Consider the following 23,436-nt stretch of genomic DNA (forward strand, 5'->3'; position numbering starts at 1 on the left):
ACCAGCTAGTTTTCAACTCTGTGACTTGATTGGCTGCTACTGCTTTTTACTTCTCATTGCAGTTTGGAGGGATGATACTGGGCAGGGATTGGTTGTCTGGATTATTTTATGATGCCCCCCCCCCCACACACACACTATTGGTACTGATCAGGACAACAATTACAGGCAGGGATTGGATGGTGGAGGTAATTCTATGCTGACCCCCCATTACTATTACTGGTCAGGACAACTGTACTTTCCAGGGATTGGTTGGTGGGGATTACTATCTGTAGGACCCCCATTACCAAGAAGCCCTGTGCTCTTCTAATCTGCCCACCATTGGCGGAGTGTAGGTAAGAAGCACTGCGCTCTTCTAGTCTGTCCACCATTGGCAGAGTGTAGGTAAGAAGCACTGCGCTCTTCTAGTCTGTCCACCATTGGCATAGTGTAGGTAAGAAGCACTGCACCCTTCTAGTCTGCCCACCATTTGGGGAGTGTAGGTGAGAAGCACTGCACCCTTCTAGTCTGCCCACCATTGGCAGAGTGTACATAAGAAGCACTGTGCCCTTCTAGTCTGCCCACCATTTGGGGAGTGTAGGTAAGAAGCACTGCGCCCTTCTAGTCTGCCCACCATTTGGGGAGTGTAGGTGAGAAGCACTGCACCCTTCTAGTCTGCCCACCATTTGGGGAGTGTAGGTAAGAAGCACTGCGCCCTTCTAGTCTGCCCACCATTGGCAGAGTGTACATAAGAAGCACTGTGCCCTTCTAGTCTGCCCACCATTGGCGGAGTGTAGGTGTCACGGACCCACCGGTCACCTGTTCAGATACGTCAATATGAGCAGCTCCGGCCGTGACTGGGGTTCACTTTGGACACACAAGTTCCCTCTATGAGGTACGCCGCCACCAGCAGGCTTAATTTAGCCATTTCAAATTGCGCAAGGGCGCCTTGCTGCCCCTGACTACACAATACAGTATAAAACAAAGGTAACATTTTGACCACTCTTCTTTAGCTTACAGGTCCTAAGAACACAGAAACAGAACTGGAATTATAAATGATTTATTCCTAGAAATACTACAGAGCTTTAGTGATAAAAATGGTTACAAGATATTACAATGAGTTTAAAAGTACACACAAGAGAAGTACATCTCAAACAAAATAAAAGGGAAAAATTACAGAACTGTATCTTACACCCAAGTACTGGTTCTGTAGTGGGGGGATCTCCACATGAAATTTCCGGTCGCTTCCAGACAGTTTGCTGTTTCCCCAAGAAGTAACACTCAAATATTGACAAGAGAAACAGTTATATCTGCAGGCTCCCTCATCCCTCCACCTGGAACTTGGACATAGATAATGTATCTTCTACAGTACATGCAGAATTCGTCTGCTGTTTTCAAAGTGATTGATACTCATTCCTTATCCAATGAGATGCATAGCAGACAGGCTTCACTGATAAGAGATCTGCACTTTAGGAGAGAGACAATCTCTGACCTCTCTTCAGGACCATGGTTTATGAGGGGTCTCAGATCTTATCTGACAATTTAACTTCAGAGGATTCTACAGATGGTCACTCTGAGGGAATACAGACTCAACCTCCCTTTAGGTCACATTAAGTTTACATACATAATACAAGACATACCCTGATCTCCCACATAATAATAGCAGACATGTTTTTACAAACAATACCAGAAATACATTGATTTCACACCTAATAATAAAAGGAGGCATGCTTTATTAGATCCATCACCTGATCGGATCGCGACAGTAGGTGAGAAGCACTGATCCCTTCTAGTCTGTCCACAGCTGTCTACCAGCTATTCCCCTATTTATGCTGTATTTTATCAACACACCCTGTACGTTACCTTGTAATTTGTTTTTTGTTTGCTATGTACGGCGCTGCGGACACTTTGCGGCGCCTTATAAATAAACAAACTACTACTACTACCATTGGCAGAGTGTAGGTAAGAACCACTGTGCCCTTCTAGTCTGCCCACCATTTGCAGAGTGTAGGTAAGAACCACTGTGCCCTTCTACCCTGCCCACCATTGGCAGAGTGTAGGTGAGAAGCACTGAGCCCTTCTACCCTGCCCACCATTGGCGGAGTGTAGGTGAGAAGCACTGAGCCCTTCTACCCTGCCCACCATTGGCGGAGTGTAGGTGAGAAGCACTGATCCCTTCTACCCTGCCCACCATTGGCGGAGTGTAGGTGAGAAGCACTGCGCCCTTCTAGTCTGCCCACCATTGGCTGAGCATAGGTGAGAAGCACTGATCCCTTCTAGTCTGCCCACCATTGGCATAGTGACATCCTGCTCCTCATATACCCCAGGACAGTAACATGTAACCTGCTCTCTACCCTGCAGTTCTGTAATGTTCTGGGACATCCGCTCACACAAAATGAACATGCAGACAGCCAGCAACAAGAAGCTAGCGGAAGAGAACAAGCGTGAGGTCCCTCTGGGGGTTCCGGACACATTCCAGCACCTGGACCTTACCTGGAGGCCTCTTCTTAAGGTACCTGTGAGTCCATTGAATGTAGCACAGTACAGAATGTGACATCTGGAGACAGTGGGCCGTATTAAATGCGGCTGGTGAGGGGGTTAAACGCGAGGATCCTAAACAAGCGACCCTCGCCGTTTTACCTCCGCGCTGGCCACCCACCCTATTCAATGTTCCAGGGGAACTCTCGTTGTCAGATGACGGCGAGATTTCCCCCAAACAGCGAGTCTTGTGGCTAATGCAGGGAGCCCACTGCATTTAGGCCACAAGCCTCGCTGTTTTAGCAGCCGCACGCTGCAAAAACTCAGCAACGGGGAAACGGCGTGTGCAGGGGGTCAGTTGAATACTGACCTTGTGATCTGTGAAAGGGAGCGGTCAGCAAAAAGCATTGAATATACCCCAGTGACAATACCTGGAGTGACTCTGCTGTAATCTCAGCGTTACTGGACCCGATCTACGCCATTTGCTACTTCTTGCAAGTCAGCCAGAATGTGCGTGCTGCGCCAGTATTAATATGTACACCAGTATACAGATGGTGCCCTTCTTGTTTAGCGGGGGTCTGTTGACCGGATCGCCAACTGCCAGCTCCCGCCAGCACGTCCCCTTCCAACAGAGCTCCTTGCTGCTGGTCCCCACCAAGTGCCCCCACCTTCCTGCACCCCCCTAACCCTGCCCATCTCCCTGAAGCAGAGACAGGCAGGGCTTGCTTCCCCCGCCGCCTGGAAACTGGGATGCACGTGTGTGTGGGATGCTCGCGCATCCCAGTCAGATGGAGTGTTATCGCCAGCGGGTGCATTCTGGTGAGCCCCAGCGCTGGCTGTGAGGCGCCCCATCTGTATGTATATGTATGCGGTGCACTGGAATGTGTGCGTGCTGTGCCAGTGTGTATGTATGGGTGTGTGTGTGTATATATATATATATGTGTGTGTGTGTGTGTGTGTGTGTGTGTGTATATATATATATATATATATATATATATATATATATATATATATATATATATATATATATATATATATATATATATATATATATATATATATATATATATATATATATATATATATATATATATAGAAAAAGGTCCGGCACTCATCACCTGCCCCTGCTCCACTGGGTAACTTGACCTGGGTGCCCGCTGATCGCTGGCTGCGCCAGCGCTTGTCAAATAGCGTTGAAGAAAAAGCGTCACTCCAGGTTCTAATTCAAAATTCGTTTACTGCTTAGTCAACAGTGTTTCGGGCTGGAGCCCGTCTTCAGGACATACAGGTGTATGTCCTGAAGACGGGCTCCGGCCCGAAACACTGTTGACTAAGCAGTAAACGAATTTTGAATTAGAACCTGGACAGACGCTTTTTCTTCAACGCTATATATATATATATATATATATATATATATATATATATATATATATATATATATATATATATATGTGTGTGTGTGTGTATATATATATAGGTCTCGGTGGGACCGGCACTCCGAGCTGATCCGAAATAAGCTGGCGCTGGTGCCTTCACAGCTGATCTCCAGCAAGGTACAAGCACAGGGTAGGTGCGGCACTCAGCTATCAAATATAAGATATATATCCTGACGATAGTGCCAATAAAGAGAGCACTGAAACGTTGATTCACCTAAAGACACTGTACTGTCGTTCTTCATTTGATAGCTGAGTGCCGCACCTACCCTGTGCTTATATATATATATATATATATATATATATATATATATATATATATATGCCTTTGAGTTTTCATGCACTTTGTTGGTCACGATTGTTTTTTTGATATATTCACGGAGTTTTTCATTCATCACTTTTTATTGTTTAAACTCACTGACAACATTTAGTTGATTATTATTCTGTCACCGTTCACATTTGACATTTGTAACAATGTCCGTATTGTATATTTCACAGTAACAATGTATATACGAACCACGCCCACCTGTGTGGCTAGCTACACGCCCGCCCCTCCACAACGGAGCTGTGACGTCATGGGAACAGCGCCGGGAGGCGACGGAGGCGTGGATGCTGAGCACAGTGGGAAGGGGATAAAGGTATGAGATATTGCATTTCACTTTTGTCTTTCTGCACCTTGATAAAGAGGCTAAGTGCCTCGAAACGTCGAGAACTACTCCAGTCTCCTGGTCTCCTTAATCAGTTTGTCGAGTGCTGCCGTCACCCAGTCCATACATATATATATATATATATATATATATATATATATATATATATATATATATATATATATATATATATATATATATATATATATATATATACACACACAATGACCCCCAAGTGCGCCACAAAGTGAGCAGCTACTCTATAGGTCCCCCCTGTTAGCGGGAGACGAACAAGATAGAAACAAGGAAGATCAGGCAATAAAGGTCAGTACCCCAAAATAAAGGAGTAGGTGCCTGAAGACTGCAACAATAGGATTAACCTCCAGCAATCCTATTGTTGCAGTCGTCAGGCACTGACTCCTTTATTTTGGGGTACTGATCTTTATTGCCTGATTTACTGTTGAGAAAAAGCTTCATCTAACTCAAACCTCCAACTGACAGGTCACTAATATCATCTGATTCACCCTGTCCAAATTGTTGGCTGTAGGATTTATCGAATGATATGCCTTTCTTAAGATTTTGGCCACGTTTTGTGTTCAATGGAACATTTTAACTCATTATTGAGGCACCTCTGATAAGAGCGTCATTACATCATTGTTTGAATCATTACTTTCATGTTGTGTAAAAAAAACAAAACCTGATGAAGTCTTTTTAAAGACGAAACGCGTTGGATGGTTACATTGTTTTGAAGAATGAATGGACACTATCATGTGATTTCTAGTTAAGATTTGCAATAAAAGATTCATTCATTTTATCTGAAATTGTACTTTATTGTGCTTAAAAATCAGTATAAACCTATCAGGTGGTGGATCATATTAGCGCTCTCTATAAATCTTCCATATATATATATATATATATATATATATATATATATATATATATATATATATATATATATATATATATATATATATATATATATATATATATATATATATATATATATATATATATATATATATATATCTACTGTATATATGGAGATTGGGGTAACGGCGGCACTTGTCAACAAAACAAATGACAACAGGGGACTGGATGTATCACCGACGTTTCTAAGCCAGTGCGGCTTTTTTATCAAGGTGCAGAAGACAGTAAGAATACAGAATGCAAAGATTTATATACCTTTCCTTGTTCCCACGCCGTCCACGCCAGGCGCCAGGCAGATGGGCGCCACCTAATGACGTCACCACCACTGGAGCCAACAGGTGGAGGGACGGGAGTGGGGCAGGCACATACAGTTCTGTATATAATCAATGATGTGAATTAAAAAAAATATAAATATAATTGTGTTAAATTATACCAACTCACATAGTGTATATTAATCACAAAAAATGTGATAGTGCTAAACATGAAGGTGTGCAACAAGTGCACGCAAGACAGTGTCAACTTGTGCCAAATAAACGTATAACTATATTAATATACATGTGAAAATAATCCATGAAACATGAAAATAATAAATCAGTACCAACACATACAAACCAATAAATCAAAAAATGTGAATAATATACATAAGGTTACTGTGCGCAACCACTTGGAGTTCGTATGACGCTCAGATACCTCCGTTGCCAAAGGATCCGAGCCCCGAATTGCCATAATGACTTGTATTAGACTCACATCGCGCACCACCTAGTTTCTGAACTGCGTCTAGTCACCGTCACCAGACCCAGAACAGACCCTACTTGGTAAATCCTTTGTCACTCAGTCACAGCAGCTGTTCATCGATGATCAGGGTTAAATATCATTATGAAATTCTACAAAAGATCCTATAAAAAATAAGAATATCCAGCTTGTTCATTAAGCCCCTTCGGGGACACAGGGGGTTATTCTGCTCGGTACGGTGGGACCGTATACGGGCGGATCGGGTTTTTTTTTTCAACTGCGCATGCGTAGCTTTCGCTATGCGCATGTGCGGCGACCTCACACCGCTCACTGACGTGCGAAAAAACCTGTTCGCAAGAGGACGGACATTGAGGGCGGCATGTGGGCGTTTTTAGGGGAGCGGGCGGAATAATGAGGAAAACTGGGCGTAAACATGGGCGTACACGGGGGTGTGCACCCAAAATGCACGGTGCTACAACCGCTCGATCGGCGAACGCACCGTGCATTTTGGCCCAAAAACAGGCGGACGCCAAAGATAGCTCTAGACCACCTCTAGAGATACCGCATGAGAGCGGACGCCTGGGTCTGCTAATTAACGCTGATTACTACACCTGAATGTAATAAGCAATGCTGCAGCCTGTTAAGTGAAAACCATGATTTCACTACCTGCAAGCCACACACAGCCCTCAAACACATTGGAACCTTATCTTTCTACACTTCTCTACATGTAAAGGTTGGTTTCATTTTAGGTAATATTCATTCTAAGACCTGCTTATATATGTCAAGGTAGTTATTTTATAACCATCTACACCCATTCAGTAAGTGTTTTTGTATATTTTAAAAAGCAGGACACTCCATTCACAGAGGTCGACATGTGTCAACTTTTTCACTGTAACACCAACTTAACTTTATTTATAAAACCAATGTGGGGACACATAGATAGTCAGTAAAATGCCACATTAGAACATAATAAATATACATGTAATGAGGGTTAAAATTTTGTTTTATTAGTTTTTTTTTTAAGGTAGACAATAGTTAATAGAAAACAATTATTGAATAACAATTAGAATAATTAATTAAATGTCTTAATTATAGTTGAAAGGCAAGATTTGCAGTGCCATATATGTGAAGGGTATGCCACCGTGCACGGACGTACGCTCACTCTCAAGATCGGTGACACACGCTGAGTTTTCCATTGAAAACAGGCGAGAGCCGTCCATGCACTGTGGCGTACGCTCAGATATACGGAAGATGTCGGTGTGAAAACGGACGAGACCCGTCCGTATACGGTGGCGTACGCTCTGTTGTACGCCAGTTATCGGTGGCTAAGAGGAGAGCCGTCCGTGCACGGTGGCGTACGCTCAAGTGTACGCCACTCCCCATTGTCTGTGTGTGTGGGCGGACTTATGCTCACCGTCCGCGTACAGTGAAACGGACCGTACAGACCTAACCAGAATAAGACCCAAAGTTTCAAGTCTATGAATCCACCGACTCTGCTCTACATAATTGTACATTCCTGTCTCCACTGCGCTAAGGTTCCGCGATCTGTTCTATAATCCTATATCTTAAGGATGCCAGTGAATGCCTGGCCTCCGAAATGGCGTGCGACCGGCTGTTCACTGGTCCCCGTTGCAATTGCGCCTTTGATGGCAGGTCTATGTGCCGCTGCTCGCTCTTTAAATGCCCGTATAGTCTTACCGACATTATGTCGGCCGCACGGGCAACTAATCAGGTAGACGACAAATTTTTGACGTGCAGGAGACCCTCTGTCTGATCTTAATGGGCTTCCCTGAATACAGATGGTAAAATATGTCTCCATATCTTGCCGTTGGCGTGCCGCTCTAAAAAAGCATATATATATATATATATATATATATATATATATATATATATATATATATATATACATACAAATCCAGTAGACCAGCACCCTCCTATAGCAGAACGGCAGCCGCAGTGCTTCAGCAGGTAAAATATTACAGCCACTCCAGATTGCGAGCACACACGGTCTTTGCAGCAAATAAATCATCCACTACCACACAGGGTTTGCAAGCTTTCGGGCTTCCTTTAATCCAGCCCTTCGTCAGGCAACATATACAAAAGCACACAATACAATACGTTTCTTAAATAGCAATGTACATACCAGCGTGATCCACGCCGTCCTGGCCCGCAGCGTGTGCGTCCGCCAGAAGTCTAAGGAGCACCCTCTCCTGTTCTCCCCGTCTCGCACCGCTGAGCAGTAACCATGGCGACACGGGTCATTCACAGTCTCTTATGCGCTGAAATAATGCGCTGTGACTGTTAAAGAAACGATAACAAACATTGACACATATATAATGGCAAAAACATATACAAAGCAAGGTAAACCTGCCAAAAGACATACACTATATACAAGTTAATTGCCTACAGATTTTGTTGTGTAGCCATATGTAAGAAAATAGGGGGCAGTATCCATAATCTGGCAACCAGCCTAGGATTAACATAGCTAAGGCACACATTGCAGAAATGATCACAAGACTTAATCTACAAATATACTCATATTTAAATGGTCATTAAGGCCTCTGGGTTTGACCGTATCTAATAGATAGATCCACTTAGATTCTAGGCGTAAGAGACTCTTATGTCAGTCTCCACGCCTTTTGTCCTCGGGTACATGATCTATTATGACATGTTTAAAACTAGCAAGACTATGCTTCATTTCCAGAAAATGTCTGGCAAGGGGCTGATCTGATGGCTTCCCCCCCAGAGCTGCTCTTATAGTCGTCTGATGCATCGCCATCCGCTCCTTAAAGGGGCTGATGGTTTTGCCTATGTAGCATAAGCCACAGGGGCATTTTACCATATAGACTACATAGGACGTACTGCATGTCAAAGCATGTCGGATCACGTATTTCTTCCCGGACTGTGGATGATAAAAGTTTTTAGTAGCGATCATATGTTGACACGTAGTACAGCCGACACACTTATAACAACCTGGCTCATGTCTACGTATTCTCTTATCTGCCAACATATGTTCACTTACGTCACTATGAACCAGCCAATCCCTCAAACGTTTTCCTTTTTTGTAACAGGGCATGATTTTAGCCTGTTTATGTTTTTTTAAGTCATTGTCATTCCTAATAACTGGCCAAAGCTTGTTACTCCAATATTTTACGTCTTGATGGGCAGTATTAAAGTTTTGTACCCAATGGATCTTTTCACCTGTTTTCTTAGCTGCAGTATTAGCTGGACTCACCAGAGCTTGTTCTCTGGTCACCTTTGCGACTTTCTTAATGGCACCCTCCAATACATTATCTGGATACCCACGGTCTTTAAACCTGTCTGTCATTACATCTAAAGTCGTCTGTATTGCAGCCGGGTCACTGGTGATACACTTTGCTCTCAGGTACTGAGAGTAGGGGAGACTGCGGATCGTGCGGGAGGATGGTAACTGTCTGCCCTAAGTAACATATTCCTGTCGGTCTTTTTGGTATAAAGGGATATACAAATCTGGTTGTCAACAATTTTGATTAAAACATCCAAAAAAGCAATTTCTTCGAGATTCATCTGGAATGTAAACTTTATTGGACAATCTTTGCTATTGCTGACTAATTTTTCGAAGTCATCGGGACGTCCCCTCCATAAAAGGAGGACATCGTCGATGTACCTTTTATAAAAAATTATCCTGTCTCTCACTTCTCGATTTGAAGAAGAAGTCCTGTTCTATGTCCACCATATAGGTGTTTGCGTAAGCGGGGGCCACCGGAGACCCCATGGCACACCCGCTTACTTGGAGGTAGTACTTGTTGTTAAATAAAAAATAATTTTTAGTTAATACTACCTCTAGGAGTGACAGGAAAAAATTCAATTCTGGTCCATCATAAAGCGGATTGTCCAATAGTAGTTTTTTTGTTGCCGCCAACCCCCCCTCATGGGGGATGTTGGTGTAGAGGCTGGTGATGTCCAGGGTGCACAACCAGGTGCCATCCGGCACATCACCAACCTCACGCAACTTCAACAATAAATCAGTAGTGTCTCTCAAATAGGTATCCCCACTCTGCACACACGGTTGGAGAAAAGCATCGAGATACTGGGAAATGTTGTTAAATAATCCACCCCGGGCGGATATAATTGGCCTTCCCGGGGGGTTCTCCAATCGCTTATGTATCTTCGGTAGTGTGTACAGAATGGGGACCCTGGGTTGTGACACTTTAAGAAACTCACCCACTTGTTCAGAAATATGCATATCAAATATGGCACCATCGATAAGTTTGAAAATATCAGTTTTGTATCGGTCAGTGGGATCGTTTTTCAACTCTAAGTATACATTACTGTCAGATAATTGCAGATAGATCTCGTTGCAATATTGTTGGACATTCTGTACCACCACCCCTCCCCCTTTGTCCGCGGACCTAATGACCACGTCACGGTAGCCATTCAGGTCCTTTAGAGCATGCCACTCATCTTTAGTTAGATTATTTCTTCTTGTGGTGGACTGTTTTTGCGATTCCATCACTTGAGAATCCAATGCTTTCAAATACCCCAAGATCGCCACATTGTGGGTCACAGGGTCAAAAGTCGATTTGTTACTAAAATGTTTAGAAGGAAGTGTATTAGATGAACTGACAGGAGTTGTATCCGGTCTTTTTTCAAAGAATTCTCTCAATTTGAGCTGTCGACCTAGATGGTATAGGTCTATCTTCCAGTTCAGGCTGTTGAAGGGATTTGTCGGCGCGAAACTTAACCCCTTATTCAACACCTTTACCTCATTCTCTGTCAAAGTCCTATCAGACAAATTAAATACCTGATTTATTTGTTGCGAGTCTTTTTCTTTGTTGCAGCGGTATCGTTTGCCGCCTCTCCTTGTACGTTTCTGGCTCGGCCTCTGCCACGTCGTGTGGTCGCTTCTAAAGGGTGTTTGGCTCCAGCATAATTTTGACGGGCCGAGTCATCACCTGAGGAGGAGGGAGCATCACTGGAGTAGTTATTTGCTGGATAACGACCTCTACGCTGGTTGTAATTTCTGGCATTTGTTCTAGAATCAGCCTTGCCAGACAGCCATCTGTACACCTGATGTTTAGAGTAATCTCTGTTGACGGTGTCTAGTTTCCTCTTTTTAAAGGCAACCAGTTCAGATCTGTAGGTATTCAATTGTGTGTTAATTTTCTCCATCCAATCCTGTGTTTTATCTTGTAACAGGATTTTTTTATTCTTTCCCTCATACTCCTTTATTTTATCACGTACTAGATTTCTCGGCCGGCTTCTTCTACCACAATGGTCATCCGATCTAGCGAGCATTTATTCAATACCGCGATCCATTTGCGACAAAATTCGCCATTATGGCGACCAATCGTAGGTGCATTGTTTACCTGGAACCCCCGGGGTATTTTTTTATCACGCACATAGTCCGACAATGTAATGCCGTGCAACAAAAAATCTATTTCCTTCTTTTTCAAACGCAATAATTGGAAATAAACATCATCTGCCGTAGCATCTCCCAAGGAATCAGCAAACTTTTCAGTGAACAAGATGGCCTCAGTTTCACTTTCAGACAAGCTCTTGGTCTCATACAACGGCATATATATATACGTGCTGGGCCAGTGTGTGTGTGTGTGTATGTATGTATGTATGTATATATATATATATCAGTAAACACTCCTCTGTTTAAAGGGTGTCTGCTGTTCTCCAAATGACTGTTGTTGATCTTTTAAGGGGATTCCTCCACATTCTTCCAATTCAGATGAGATTGGTTATCATATGAGGAACTGTTCAAGATACTATTAACTGCAGTGACAGTCACACTACCGTGTGTATACTAACTGCAGTGACAGTGACACTACCGTGTGTATACTAACTGCAGTGACCGTGACACTACCGTGTGTATACTAACTGCAGTGACCGTGACACTACTGTTTGTATGATGACTGCAGTGACACTGACACTACCGTGTGAAAGCTAACTGCAGTGACCCTGGTGCTACTGTGTGTCTGATAACTGCAAAGACACTGATACTACTGTGTGTATGCTAACTGCAGAGACACTGATACTACTGTGTATGGTGCTACTGTGTGTATACACTGACACTACTGTGTGTATGCTAACTGCAGTGACCATCGTGCTACTGTGTGTATACTAACTGCAGTGACACTGACACTGTGTGTATACTAACTGCATAGACTCTGATACTACTGTGTGTATGCTAACTGCAGAGACACTGATACTACTGTGTGTATGCCAACTGCAGAGACACTGATACTACTGTTTGTATGCTAACTGCAGAGACACTGATACTACTGTGTGTATGCTAACTGCAGTGACCCTGATTCTACCGTGTGTATGCTAACTGCAGTGACCCTGATTCTACCGTGTGTATGCTAACTGCAGTGACTGTGACACTACTGTTTGTATGATGACTGCAGTGACACTGACACTACCGTGTGAAAGCTAACTGCAGTGACACTGACACTACTGTGTGTATGATAACTGCAGTGACAGTGACCCTACCGTGTGTATACTAACTGCAGTGACCCTGGTGCTACTGTGTGTATGATAACTGCAGTGACCCTGGTGCTACTGTGTGTATGCTAACTGCAAAGGCACTGACACTACTGTGTGTATGCTTACTGCAATGACACTGACACTACTGTGTGTATGATAACTGCAGTGACCCTGGTGCTACTGTGTGTATGCTAACTGCAGTGACCATGGTGCTACTGTGTGTATACACTGACACTACTGTGTGTATGCTAACTGTAGTGACCATCGTGCTACTGTGTGTATACTAAGTGCAGTGACACTGACACTACTGTGTGTATACTAACTGCAGAGACTCTGATACTACTATGTGTATGCTAACTGCAGAGACACTGATACTACTGTGTGTATGTACATAGAGGGAAAAAGGGGAGTGGAATGGGGACCGCACCAGTCTCAATGAGCACTATGTTATGTAAATTATTATTCGTGGTCTAATTGGTGTATTCTGGGACAACTGACTATATGAGTACCATCTCACAGTAGGTCACCCTCACCCCTCCGATCTATCCTTGGGTTTAATGTGACAGTCAGTGGTGCACCCCGAGTTTTAGAATAGGTCAAATATGACTGTTAGTTCAAGAGAGAACAGAAGAAAGAAAGAAAACTCTATTTGGGGGCACCCTTACGTCCCAAAATATCGTATGTGCTATGACTATTTATTAATATTTAACTTTTATTTAGATCTTTATTAAAATTATGAACCACCTCTTGCTGTTTTATTACACACCGCGAAAATATAAGTGATTTAAAATATCCACATCTTGCATATTCAAAAATGTAATTGTTTGACAATTCTCTTTGCAGACAATTGCAAATCCAAGATTCACTCTACATGAAAGGAATCTCGGAACTTGGTCTTTTTAAGAAGTATTTATGAACCTTATTTGAAGAAAATTCCTATAAGGAGAGAGTGTGAAAAAAATGTGAAAAAAATGTGAGAAAAATGACCGTCATATATCCAGCCACTTTTTACCCAATAACTCGGGTTGGTTGTGTGGTCAAATCATTGGTCATCACCTTCACACACTCTCACTAGGTATAAATCCTGTTACTTCACGTAGTTTTTGACAAATTCTTTAAACAAAAGATGAAATGATAGATAGTCAGCCCTTTTGGACCTTATTTACCTCTGCTGTTCACCCTTCATGCCATTCGAGGCAGAGGAAGGGGAATGAGAGAGTATATTTTCCCAGGGTTATGACTGAGATAGATGAGATAGCTAACTATCCTACCACTGTGGTTATCCCCGGCCCCCCTGTTGCCACTTGGGCATTGCAAGGTATCACCATTGGGTCACAGTTGGTTGTTTAGTTTGCTATGAAATGTTGACATTTAAGAGAAAAGGGAGGACTTCTCACTGCACAGATAGTAGTGGTCACCCCTGTCAGTGGAACTCCACCTCTGCTTTTCTCCCTCTTGTAATAAAACAGCGGAGGGAAAATGAGAGAGTGGGGTCCACCCGGGTGTTGACCTACGGATAGTCAGATGACCGATTCCAGTGCCGGCAATTCTTGCAAGGTGCTCCTGATACTTATATTAGCATTGCAGGATACATTTCTTGCTGAAGGTCGGCTCTCATATCGGTCACGAAGGGAGAAAAAGGATTCAATATAGTTTTAGAGCATATAGGGAATATAAATGGTGACCACTCTATATCTTTTTATCCATTTTTCTATTTCACATTTCTATAATAATTTCTCTATCTGTGATGCCTCTAATATCATAAACCTATCTCCTATTTAATTAGAAAAAATCAACAACTCTTAAATTACCAAATACTTTCCTACTCCTTTGTAGGTATGGTGGAATCTAGCTAAGATAACGTTTTCACTGAAAATGCTTGAGAATTATTACCCCCACATGTTGATCACAAATTAATCTCAAAAATGAGAAATTATTATAACATTATCCGCATTGGCTCAATTCAAAGCAATGTTGCTTGTTACCAGCATCAATTCATATCCAAACAGTGTCAATCATCTTCTGCTCAAAAAATCAATTAATATCGGTGTTGATTTCAAACAGTATTAAATGAGAAAAATTCACCTGTATTCACTTAATTCACAGCCATATCAATTAATTCTCAGAATAAAGGATTTATACCAATGTTCATTTGATACGAAATAGTTTCAATTAATTATACAATTACCAGCATTCATTTGCTTCTAATTAGTTCTCTGAATAGAAGATTTCATCAGTATTCATTAGATACAAGATGGTTAAAAATAATTATCGGTTAAACAATTACCAGCATTGATTTGCTTCCAGACCATATTAATTAATGGATTCCCCCAAAGAAAATAATTTATGTCCTACCAAACAAAGCCTTATACCTGTCCGGTATTCAGGCGTAGTTCACAGGACAGACTGCAGAAAAATGTTTCCTTTATTAAGCTACATGTAGTTTCCAAATCACTGATTGCCACATAGAAAATGATACATCTGTATGGTATGCAAACAGTTACAATATTTATCTGTTAGAAGGTCATGTAGCTATTGGGTACCCTTTAGGTGATAAACTGCCCAGTTTAGGAGGGTCCCACCCGATTGTAGGGTAATCTTATCCTTTGGGCAGGTGTCCCGGGCAAAACCTGATGCGCCCGCACATTCAGTAACACTTATGTGCGTGGCTGCCGGGTGTCCCAGGTTAGCAATGCCACTCACCCCTGTGGGTAAATATCTCCTGCTATCAGCGGCGATAGGTAATCGTTTTGGACAGAGAAATCCTGTGCCCGCACATTCAGTAGCTGATTTGTGCGTGGTCGCAGGGTGTCCCGGTTAGCGCTGCCGCTCACCCCTGTGGGCTGATGTCACAAGCCCCGACTCTTAGCAGCGGGCCGCCAGTGTTTTGCTCGCAGTGACGCGAGATACTCCTGGCGTCCCCCTGTTACCTCTCCCGCCGGCAGGATCTGATTCTTCCGCAGTGACTCACTGCTACGTCCGATTCTGTGGGGAAATCCTCTGGACTGGTTTGTGTTGCGGTCACGTGAGTGCACCACGTGACCCGCCGCTCTGACGTACGTTTCGCCTCAGCTTTCTCAAAGTTGATTGTGTGTGTCCTGTGTAGTCCCACTGACTGCCCTTTTATCTATGCTTTTATCCAATCAGCGGGCTGACTACATCTGTTCAGTGCAGATTTTGCCTTTCACACTATTTGCATGATTTCATTACTTATCCATTTCCCTCAGAATAATTTCGCTATTAGTTTTGGAGATTAGCGTTTTTAGTATATTACCAATTGAGTATGGAAATTAGTAGAAATAAATGTGTTTAAAGGATTTTAGGAGAATAATTCTCCTAATTGTCCCCTAAAGATAATTTATTACATACATGTTTAATTGGAAGGGGTTACTAGCGATAACTCTACCATTTGCTGCATATGTACCATTTGATACCTATACCTCCATGTCATTCTTGATTTTTCATTTATTTACATTGGTTTGATTTTAGATCCATTAATTTTTTATTTTTTTATTATTATTGTTAAGCCACGTGATTAACTGTGCTAATATTTGTGATCTTCCTCACTAGTGATAATAGGTGTTTAAAGATATTTAAATGAATATAAAATCTACATAGTTGTTATCTCAACAATCACATAGATTTATATAGAATAGGTGAAAAATAAGCTTTAAATAAACCGTGTCTATACATAATTTGTGTCTCTATTTGCTTTAAAAATGTGTGCACATCGGACCTATGCACACACATATATATGTGTGATTATCTGCTCTTTATAATGTGCAGAAGAGCATGTATATGTATATATATACCAAAAATTAATTAACAAAAAAATATAAAAAAAATAATAAAAATAATAAAAAAAGGACAAAGAAAATGTGAAAAACCTGTGCGTAGAAATCCCAAACCGTGAACTCGTGAAAACTTAAACTCTATAGGGGCCTTTTATTTCTATTTGTATATTTATTATGCTAAATTGACATATGTTCTAATATCTATTACCAAGACCAATGTTCCTCCAGAAAGGGGTTTTGTTACGTTCTTTTTATTTATCTCACTTATAATGTTTTTTTATATGAGGAAGGCACCATAATTTATATATTCATTTAATCCATGTGGATTCATGGTATTTAAGCAGAAGGTCCATTCACTTTCCTTCTTTAGGAGTGCATTCGTCAGATCACCACCTCTAATTCCTAAAGAGATCTTCTCAAGTCCACATACCTTTAATTCCTGCCATCTGCTATTATGGTACTTATGGAAGTGGCGTGCCACTGACGTTAGTTTTTTCATCCTTCCCAGATCAGATGTTGCATTGCGTATTGTTCCCACATGTTCCAAAACACGTTGCTTTAATTGTCGTGTGGTCATGCCCACATATCTTTTTTGGCATTTACATGTAAGACAATATACTACCCCTTTCGTGTTGCAGTTAAAAAATCCTTGAATCTTGCGTGTTTTTCCAAAACGATCTTCTATTGTTTTGGTTGTTGTCATGTGTTCACACGCTTTACAGCCTCCACAGGGATATGTTCCTGTTATCCCTGCTTCCTTTCTTGTTGTTCTGACATAGTGACTGGAGACTAAGCGGTCCTTAAGATTTTTTGCCCTCCTCCAGCTCATTGATACTTTGTCATCAAGGTTCCCTGCTAGTATTGGATCTAGGTGTAGGACTGACCAGTGTTTCTGCACAGCTTGCTGGACCTCCCTCCACTCTTGGCAATAATTACCAACAAATCTGATTTTGTTTTCTTGTTTTTTCTTTTTTGTGACAAATATTAGGTGTTCCCTGTCCTTGGACTCAGCAATCCTGGCTGCCTTCTTAATAGCTGTATTGCTATATCCCCTTTCCTTCAGTCTGCATGACAGATCTTTGCTCATGTTTTTAAACTCCCGATCATCCGAGCAATTTCGCCTTAGGTGGAGTTCCACTGACAGGGGTGACCACTACTATCTGTGCAGTGAGAAGTCCTCCCTTTTCTCTTAAATGTCAACATTTCATAGCAAACTAAACAACCAACTGTGACCCAATGGTGATACCTTGCAATGCCCAAGTGGCAACAGGGGGGCCGGGGATAACCACAGTGGTAGGATAGTTAGCTATCTCATCTATCTCAGTCATAACCCTGGGACAATATACTCTCTCATTCCCCTTCCTCTGCCTCGAATGGCATGAAGGGTGAACAGCAGAGGTAAATAAGGTCCAAAAGGGCTGACTATCTATCATTTCATCTTTTGTTTAAAGAATTTGTCAAAAACTACGTGAAGTAACAGGATTTATACCTAGTGAGAGTGTGTGAAGGTGATGACCAATGATTTGACCACACAACCAACCCGAGTTATTGGGTAAAAAGTGGCTGGATATATGACGGTCATTTTTCTCACATTTTTTTCACATTTTTTTCACACTCTCTCCTTATAGGAATTTTCTTCAAATAAGGTTCATAAATACTTCTTAAAAAGACCAAGTTCCGAGATTCCTTTCATGTAGAGTGAATCTTGGATAGACTACTGTGTGTATGCCAACTGCAGAGACACTGATACTACTGTGTGTATGCTAACTGCAGTGTCCCTGATTCTACTGTATGTATGCTAACTACAGTGACACTGATACTACTGTGTGTATGATAACTGCAGTGACCCTGGTGCTACTGTGTGTATACTAACTGCAGTGACCATGGTGCTACTTTGTGTATACACTGACACTACTGTGTGTATGCTAACTGCAGAGACACTGATACTACTGTGTGTATGATAACTGCAGTAACGCTGATACTTCTGTTTGTATGATAACTGAAGTGACCCTGGTGCTGCTGTGTGTATACTAACTGCAGTGACCATGGTGCTACTGTGTGTATACTAACTGCAGTGACACTGACACTACTGTTTGTATGATAACTGCAGTGACCTTGGTGCTACTGTGTATATGGGGGGTAATCTTAGAATGCAATCCCTATTTACATGAGGCGCTATCATGCTGGGACTTGTAGTTCTGCAAAGAAAAAACACATGGTGCAGATGCAGATTAATCAATAATAGAGGTTCTTGATATATTAATTGGCCATGAAATATTTGCCCACCAACCAGCTTCACGGTGACCTCATTTCTGGTGGGTCCCTAATACTAAGTTTGAATCTGGGGCATGGAATCCCAAAAAGGCCAGCATAGGCCAGTCACCCCAGGGCAGCACACAAGTGAAAAACTAAGCTATAAGTGTATTAATAAGAAAGTAGCAGAAGCTAGAGGTTAAAAAGTGTAGTGCTAGAAAGTATAATATTAGTGGGAAATAAATAGTGCAAATATTCCTTGGTCAATTAATATAACAAGAACCGCTATGATTGAGTATTAATATGGAGTGTCATTTGCACCATGTATTTTTTCTTTGCAGTACTATAAGAGTGTAATTATAAATGTGTTACGTGGTATATAAATATTTAATAATTGTTTTTGGGGGGGTTTATTTTTCAAGACCTCAATTCCCAAGATGGACACGGGAGGAGAATTCAGCCCCATTAAAATCAGCCTGAGAGAGGAGCATCATCACTGCAGGACTCTGGGTAAGATCTGTGGTGGTGGGGTGTGCACAGTCCTGACCTTCACAGAAAGCCTGTCCCAGGACATAGTCTGCTCGTCGTAGCTTCTAGTACAACAGAAATGTGCTGCAGACCCCACACTGCTGCCTATTCGCCACGTATGTAAGGACACAATAAAGGCTGCTGCACCTGCAGATATGTACTTATTTCCAGGAATAAAAGTGTAATATATAAATCAAAACAAAAGTATGTGTGTGTGTGTGTGTGTGTGTGTGTGTGTGTGTGTATGTATGTATATATATATATATAGTCCAGGATCCACACTCAGGGCCTTATTCTGGTTGGAGCGGCCAAACGTGCGTACGTTCGCCATTAACGTATGCTAGCCGTACGCGGCCGTTAGGGTTAGGTCCACCCACAAATCAGCCGCTTACGTACGGGCAGAAATACCGTAGAAGGGGAGTGGCGTACAAATGAGCGTACGGCAACGTACGCGGACGGTCCAGCCCTTGCACTCCGACAACAGGCGTACAACTGAGCGTACGCCGCCGTTTACGGACGTCTCTCGTCCGTCTTCCCACCGCCTTCTTGCGGAGATCTGAGCGTACGCCAGCTTGCACGGACGGGTCCCTATTGTTTTAAATAGAAAAGTCAGCTTATGTCACCGCTCGTGAGAGTGAGCGTACGTCCGTGTACGCTGACATACCCTTCATATATATGGACCTGCAAATCTTGCCTTTCAACTATAATTATGAAAATTAATTAATTGATTGAATTAATTAATGTGCAAAATAGTGGTCATGGGCTTAAAACATTGCTGAAACATCCTTTGTAGGTGTTAGATGTGGTTTATGTTATTGTATCCTAAATACAAAACCTATGTTAGTATTAGAGTGAACACGTTGACACATGTCGACTTGTGTAGATTGAGTGTGCTACTGCGTAAAGTCTATGAAAGCACGTAGTGAATGTGTCTAACTGCTTAGCAAATACCTACCTTAGCGTATAAAAAGATTCTTACCTTAAATTAAACAAACCTTTAAATGTGGAGAAGTATAGAAACATAAGCTTCCAATGTGTTTGCGTGCTGTATGGGTGGCTTGCAGGCAGTGAAATCATGGTTTGGACTTAATAGACTGCAGCATTGCTTATTACATTCAGGTGTATGTGTTTGAGTAGTAATCAGCGTTAATTAGCCAACTCAGGCGCACGCTGGCATGCGGTATCTGTAGGGGTGGTTTGAGCTGGCGGTTGGCGGCCGCCTGTTTGGTGTCCGAAATGAACGGTGCCTTAGTCGATCGTGCGGTAGTAGCACCGCTCATTTTTGGTGCACACCCCCGTGTACGCCCATATTTACGCCCATTTTCCCTCATTATTTCGGCCGCTCCCATCAACACGCCCCTATGCCGCCCCATTACCCGTACACTCGCGTACAGGTTTTTTCGCACGTTGAGACCCCGGCCGTAAGCGTTGTGGAGTGTTCGCGCCGGCGCATTAGCGTATCTGCACATGCGCAGATCATGAAAAACCCCGGGACGTACGCGTACGGCCCGGCCGCTCCAACCAGAATAAGGCCCTCAGTGTGGAAGCAGAGCACTCTCCAAAATCACAAATCAGCCTTGTGATTTATATAAAAGAAGATTTAATCCAATAGGTGCAATAAGGCAATATACTTAAGAGTATGTATGCTCCGACGTTTCGGTCCCAACATGGACCTTTATCAAGGAGCCTATAGCATACAAAGGTTACAATCAGTAAATGCATGTATAAGCTGAAGGAAAAAAACATACATTTAAACTGAAAAAAATCATAGTTACGTTTTGCATCAAATGCGCATTCTGTCAACGGCGTGGGTATCAGCCTGGTGCAGGATAGGGTCAGCAGGCTAATCCAACTGCCCTCCTGTCCGGCTATTTATACCTTAGTGGGGTATATATATATATATATATATATATATACAAATACAAATAGGAATCCAGACCGCGCACAGCCAAGTTTTCAGAAATAGGAGTGCGTCCTTGTTCCCAATGCTGCAGCTCTCTCCACAAAGCCAGACCGTAGCTTTGATATCCCAAACATGTAAAAGAAATTGGAGAGGGAGCGCAATATGAGCATCAAGTAAAAATACGTTTACAGTTCTTGTGTATTATCTGGGCGCCCGATTTTTTCATTGCACGTTAAAAAATCGCGTTGCACTGCATACAATCATATCGTATGCGATACGACGCAATTGGACCCGATTTTTAATTGTACAGGCACCCAGATGCCTGATTCCTATGTTAAATGCCCCCCCAGGCCCGATTTTTGATTGTACACCCACCCTGATGGGTGATTACTATGTTAAATGCCTCCCCATTGTTAACGCCACCCCACTATCAACCCGAAGCGTGGCGAGGGGCGGCGGTACGCGTCCTCCAACCTTTTCATACCCCCACTATCCACGTCGGCGTGGAGTTTATTTCATATAGCGTGGCGAGCGGATGCGGAATACAAGTAATATGTGTCCCCTCGCCACACTATATACATTCAACTCCACGCCAACGTGGATAGTGGGGGTATGAAAAGGTCGAAGGACGCGTACCGCCTCCCCTCGCCACGCTTCGGGTTGGCGTTGATACTGGGGTGGCGTTAACAATGGGGGGGGGGCATTTCACATAGTAATCACCCATCAGGGTGGGTGTACAATTAAAAATCGGGTCTGGGGGGCATTTAACATTGGACAGGCATCAGGGTGCCAGTGCAATGTAATATTGGGTATAATCGCGTCGCATTGCATCGCATGCCATTGTGTCCTCCAACCTTTTCATACCCCCACTATCCACGTTGGCGTGGAGTTGAATGTATATAGTGTGGCGAGCACAGCGAGCCCCGCGAGGGGACACATATTACTTTGCATGTATTCCGCATCCGCTCGCCACGCTATATGAAATAAACTCCACGCCGACGTGGATAGTGGGGGTATGAAAAGGTTGGAGGACGCGTACCGCCGCCCCTCACCACGCTTCGGGTTGATAGTGGGGTGGCGTTAACAATGGCATGCGATGCGACACAATATTAAAATTGTACACTCCTCCCGGGAAAGGCTCAAAATCAGGTACAATCGCATCGCATGCCTTAACTAGTAGCATGCGATGCGATATATCGGGCGCCCAGACAATACACAAGTACCAAGTTTACTAAAAGTGCCGACTCACATACATGATAGTAAACAGCAAACAGCTTGCCAAAGTAGAATCCACCACGGTGCACAGTCGACAGGAATAACAGGGACCAGTCTTTTCAGCGCCAAGGCTTCCGTGGGTAAGGACCGACAAGGCACAGCGTCGTCAGTTCAGGCCACGCTGGACCCTCACCCACTGGCAGAAGCTGCACAGTATCTCCCACCCTCCTCTTTAGTCCCCCTTATGCCCACACACCCCTATCACTACCCAGCCTCCTGTTTTCCTGTGTCGTGACCTCCGCCAGTGGGGAGCCGCTGACTCAAAAACACCCTACTATACTATTGCACACACACACCTAAACAACATGCACACACAGCCCCCACACCCACAAATGTCACTGTACCCTCCACACTATCAATGTACATCTTACTCTGTAACCGCTTTTTAATTAAACAAAACAATACACACCCCCTTCCACATCATATGCTCTCTATTTAACACATTTCACCTATAACTCAAGTTGCAATACAGGCATCTTACATACAATTCTAACCATCTTTCTCATATACAAATGTTCACAAATTAAGGGGGCGCAGCCCCTTACGACTGTGGGAAGAGCACCAGTAGGGCACGATGAATCCACTAGTGTGTGTGTGTGTGTGTATATATATATATATATATGTATGTATGTATGTATGTGTATATATATATATATATATATATATATATATATATATATATATATATATTATGTGTGTGTGTGTTTACTTTTGCTTTGATTTATCGGTACTTGTTTCCTAGAACGGCGCCCACGATTTCCATCGTATGGGCTCCTGAAAATCTCATTGCATCGCATCCCCCTTGAATATTGCGGCATGCGATGCGTTGCATTTCGATTTTTTATTGTGCAAGCACCCATGCCATGAGATGTGGTGGGTGCTTACAATGAGATGTAACCCCCAGTATCCACGCCATCCCGAAGCGTGGCGAGAGGCGGCGGTACACGTCCTCTGACCTTTTCATATCCCCACTATCCATGCCGGCGTGGAGTTGATTCTAGATAGTGCGGCGA

General features: G+C 42.8%; 1 protein-coding gene across 8 annotated transcripts in view; it reads left to right on the top strand.

Annotated features, from left to right (window-relative positions):
* Window positions 1–23,436, top strand: part of DNAI3 (dynein axonemal intermediate chain 3) — a 100,979-nt gene that overhangs the window by 53,691 nt on the left and 23,852 nt on the right. For 7 of the 8 annotated variants that reach the window (XM_083157883.1, XM_083157889.1, XM_083157886.1 and 4 more), the window contains 2 exons: window positions 2,338–2,494; window positions 19,140–19,227. In XM_083157883.1, the coding sequence (XP_083014009.1) occupies window positions 2,338–2,494; window positions 19,140–19,227 (245 nt within the window). The remainder of the gene's footprint in view (window positions 1–2,337; window positions 2,495–19,139; window positions 19,228–23,436) is intronic. The other variant, XM_083157888.1, reaches the window with a different exon arrangement.

This window comes from Crinia signifera, chromosome 8, assembly GCF_055691185.1.
Source record: "Crinia signifera chromosome 8, ASM5569118v1, whole genome shotgun sequence".
Lineage (NCBI taxonomy): Eukaryota > Metazoa > Chordata > Amphibia > Anura > Myobatrachidae > Crinia > Crinia signifera.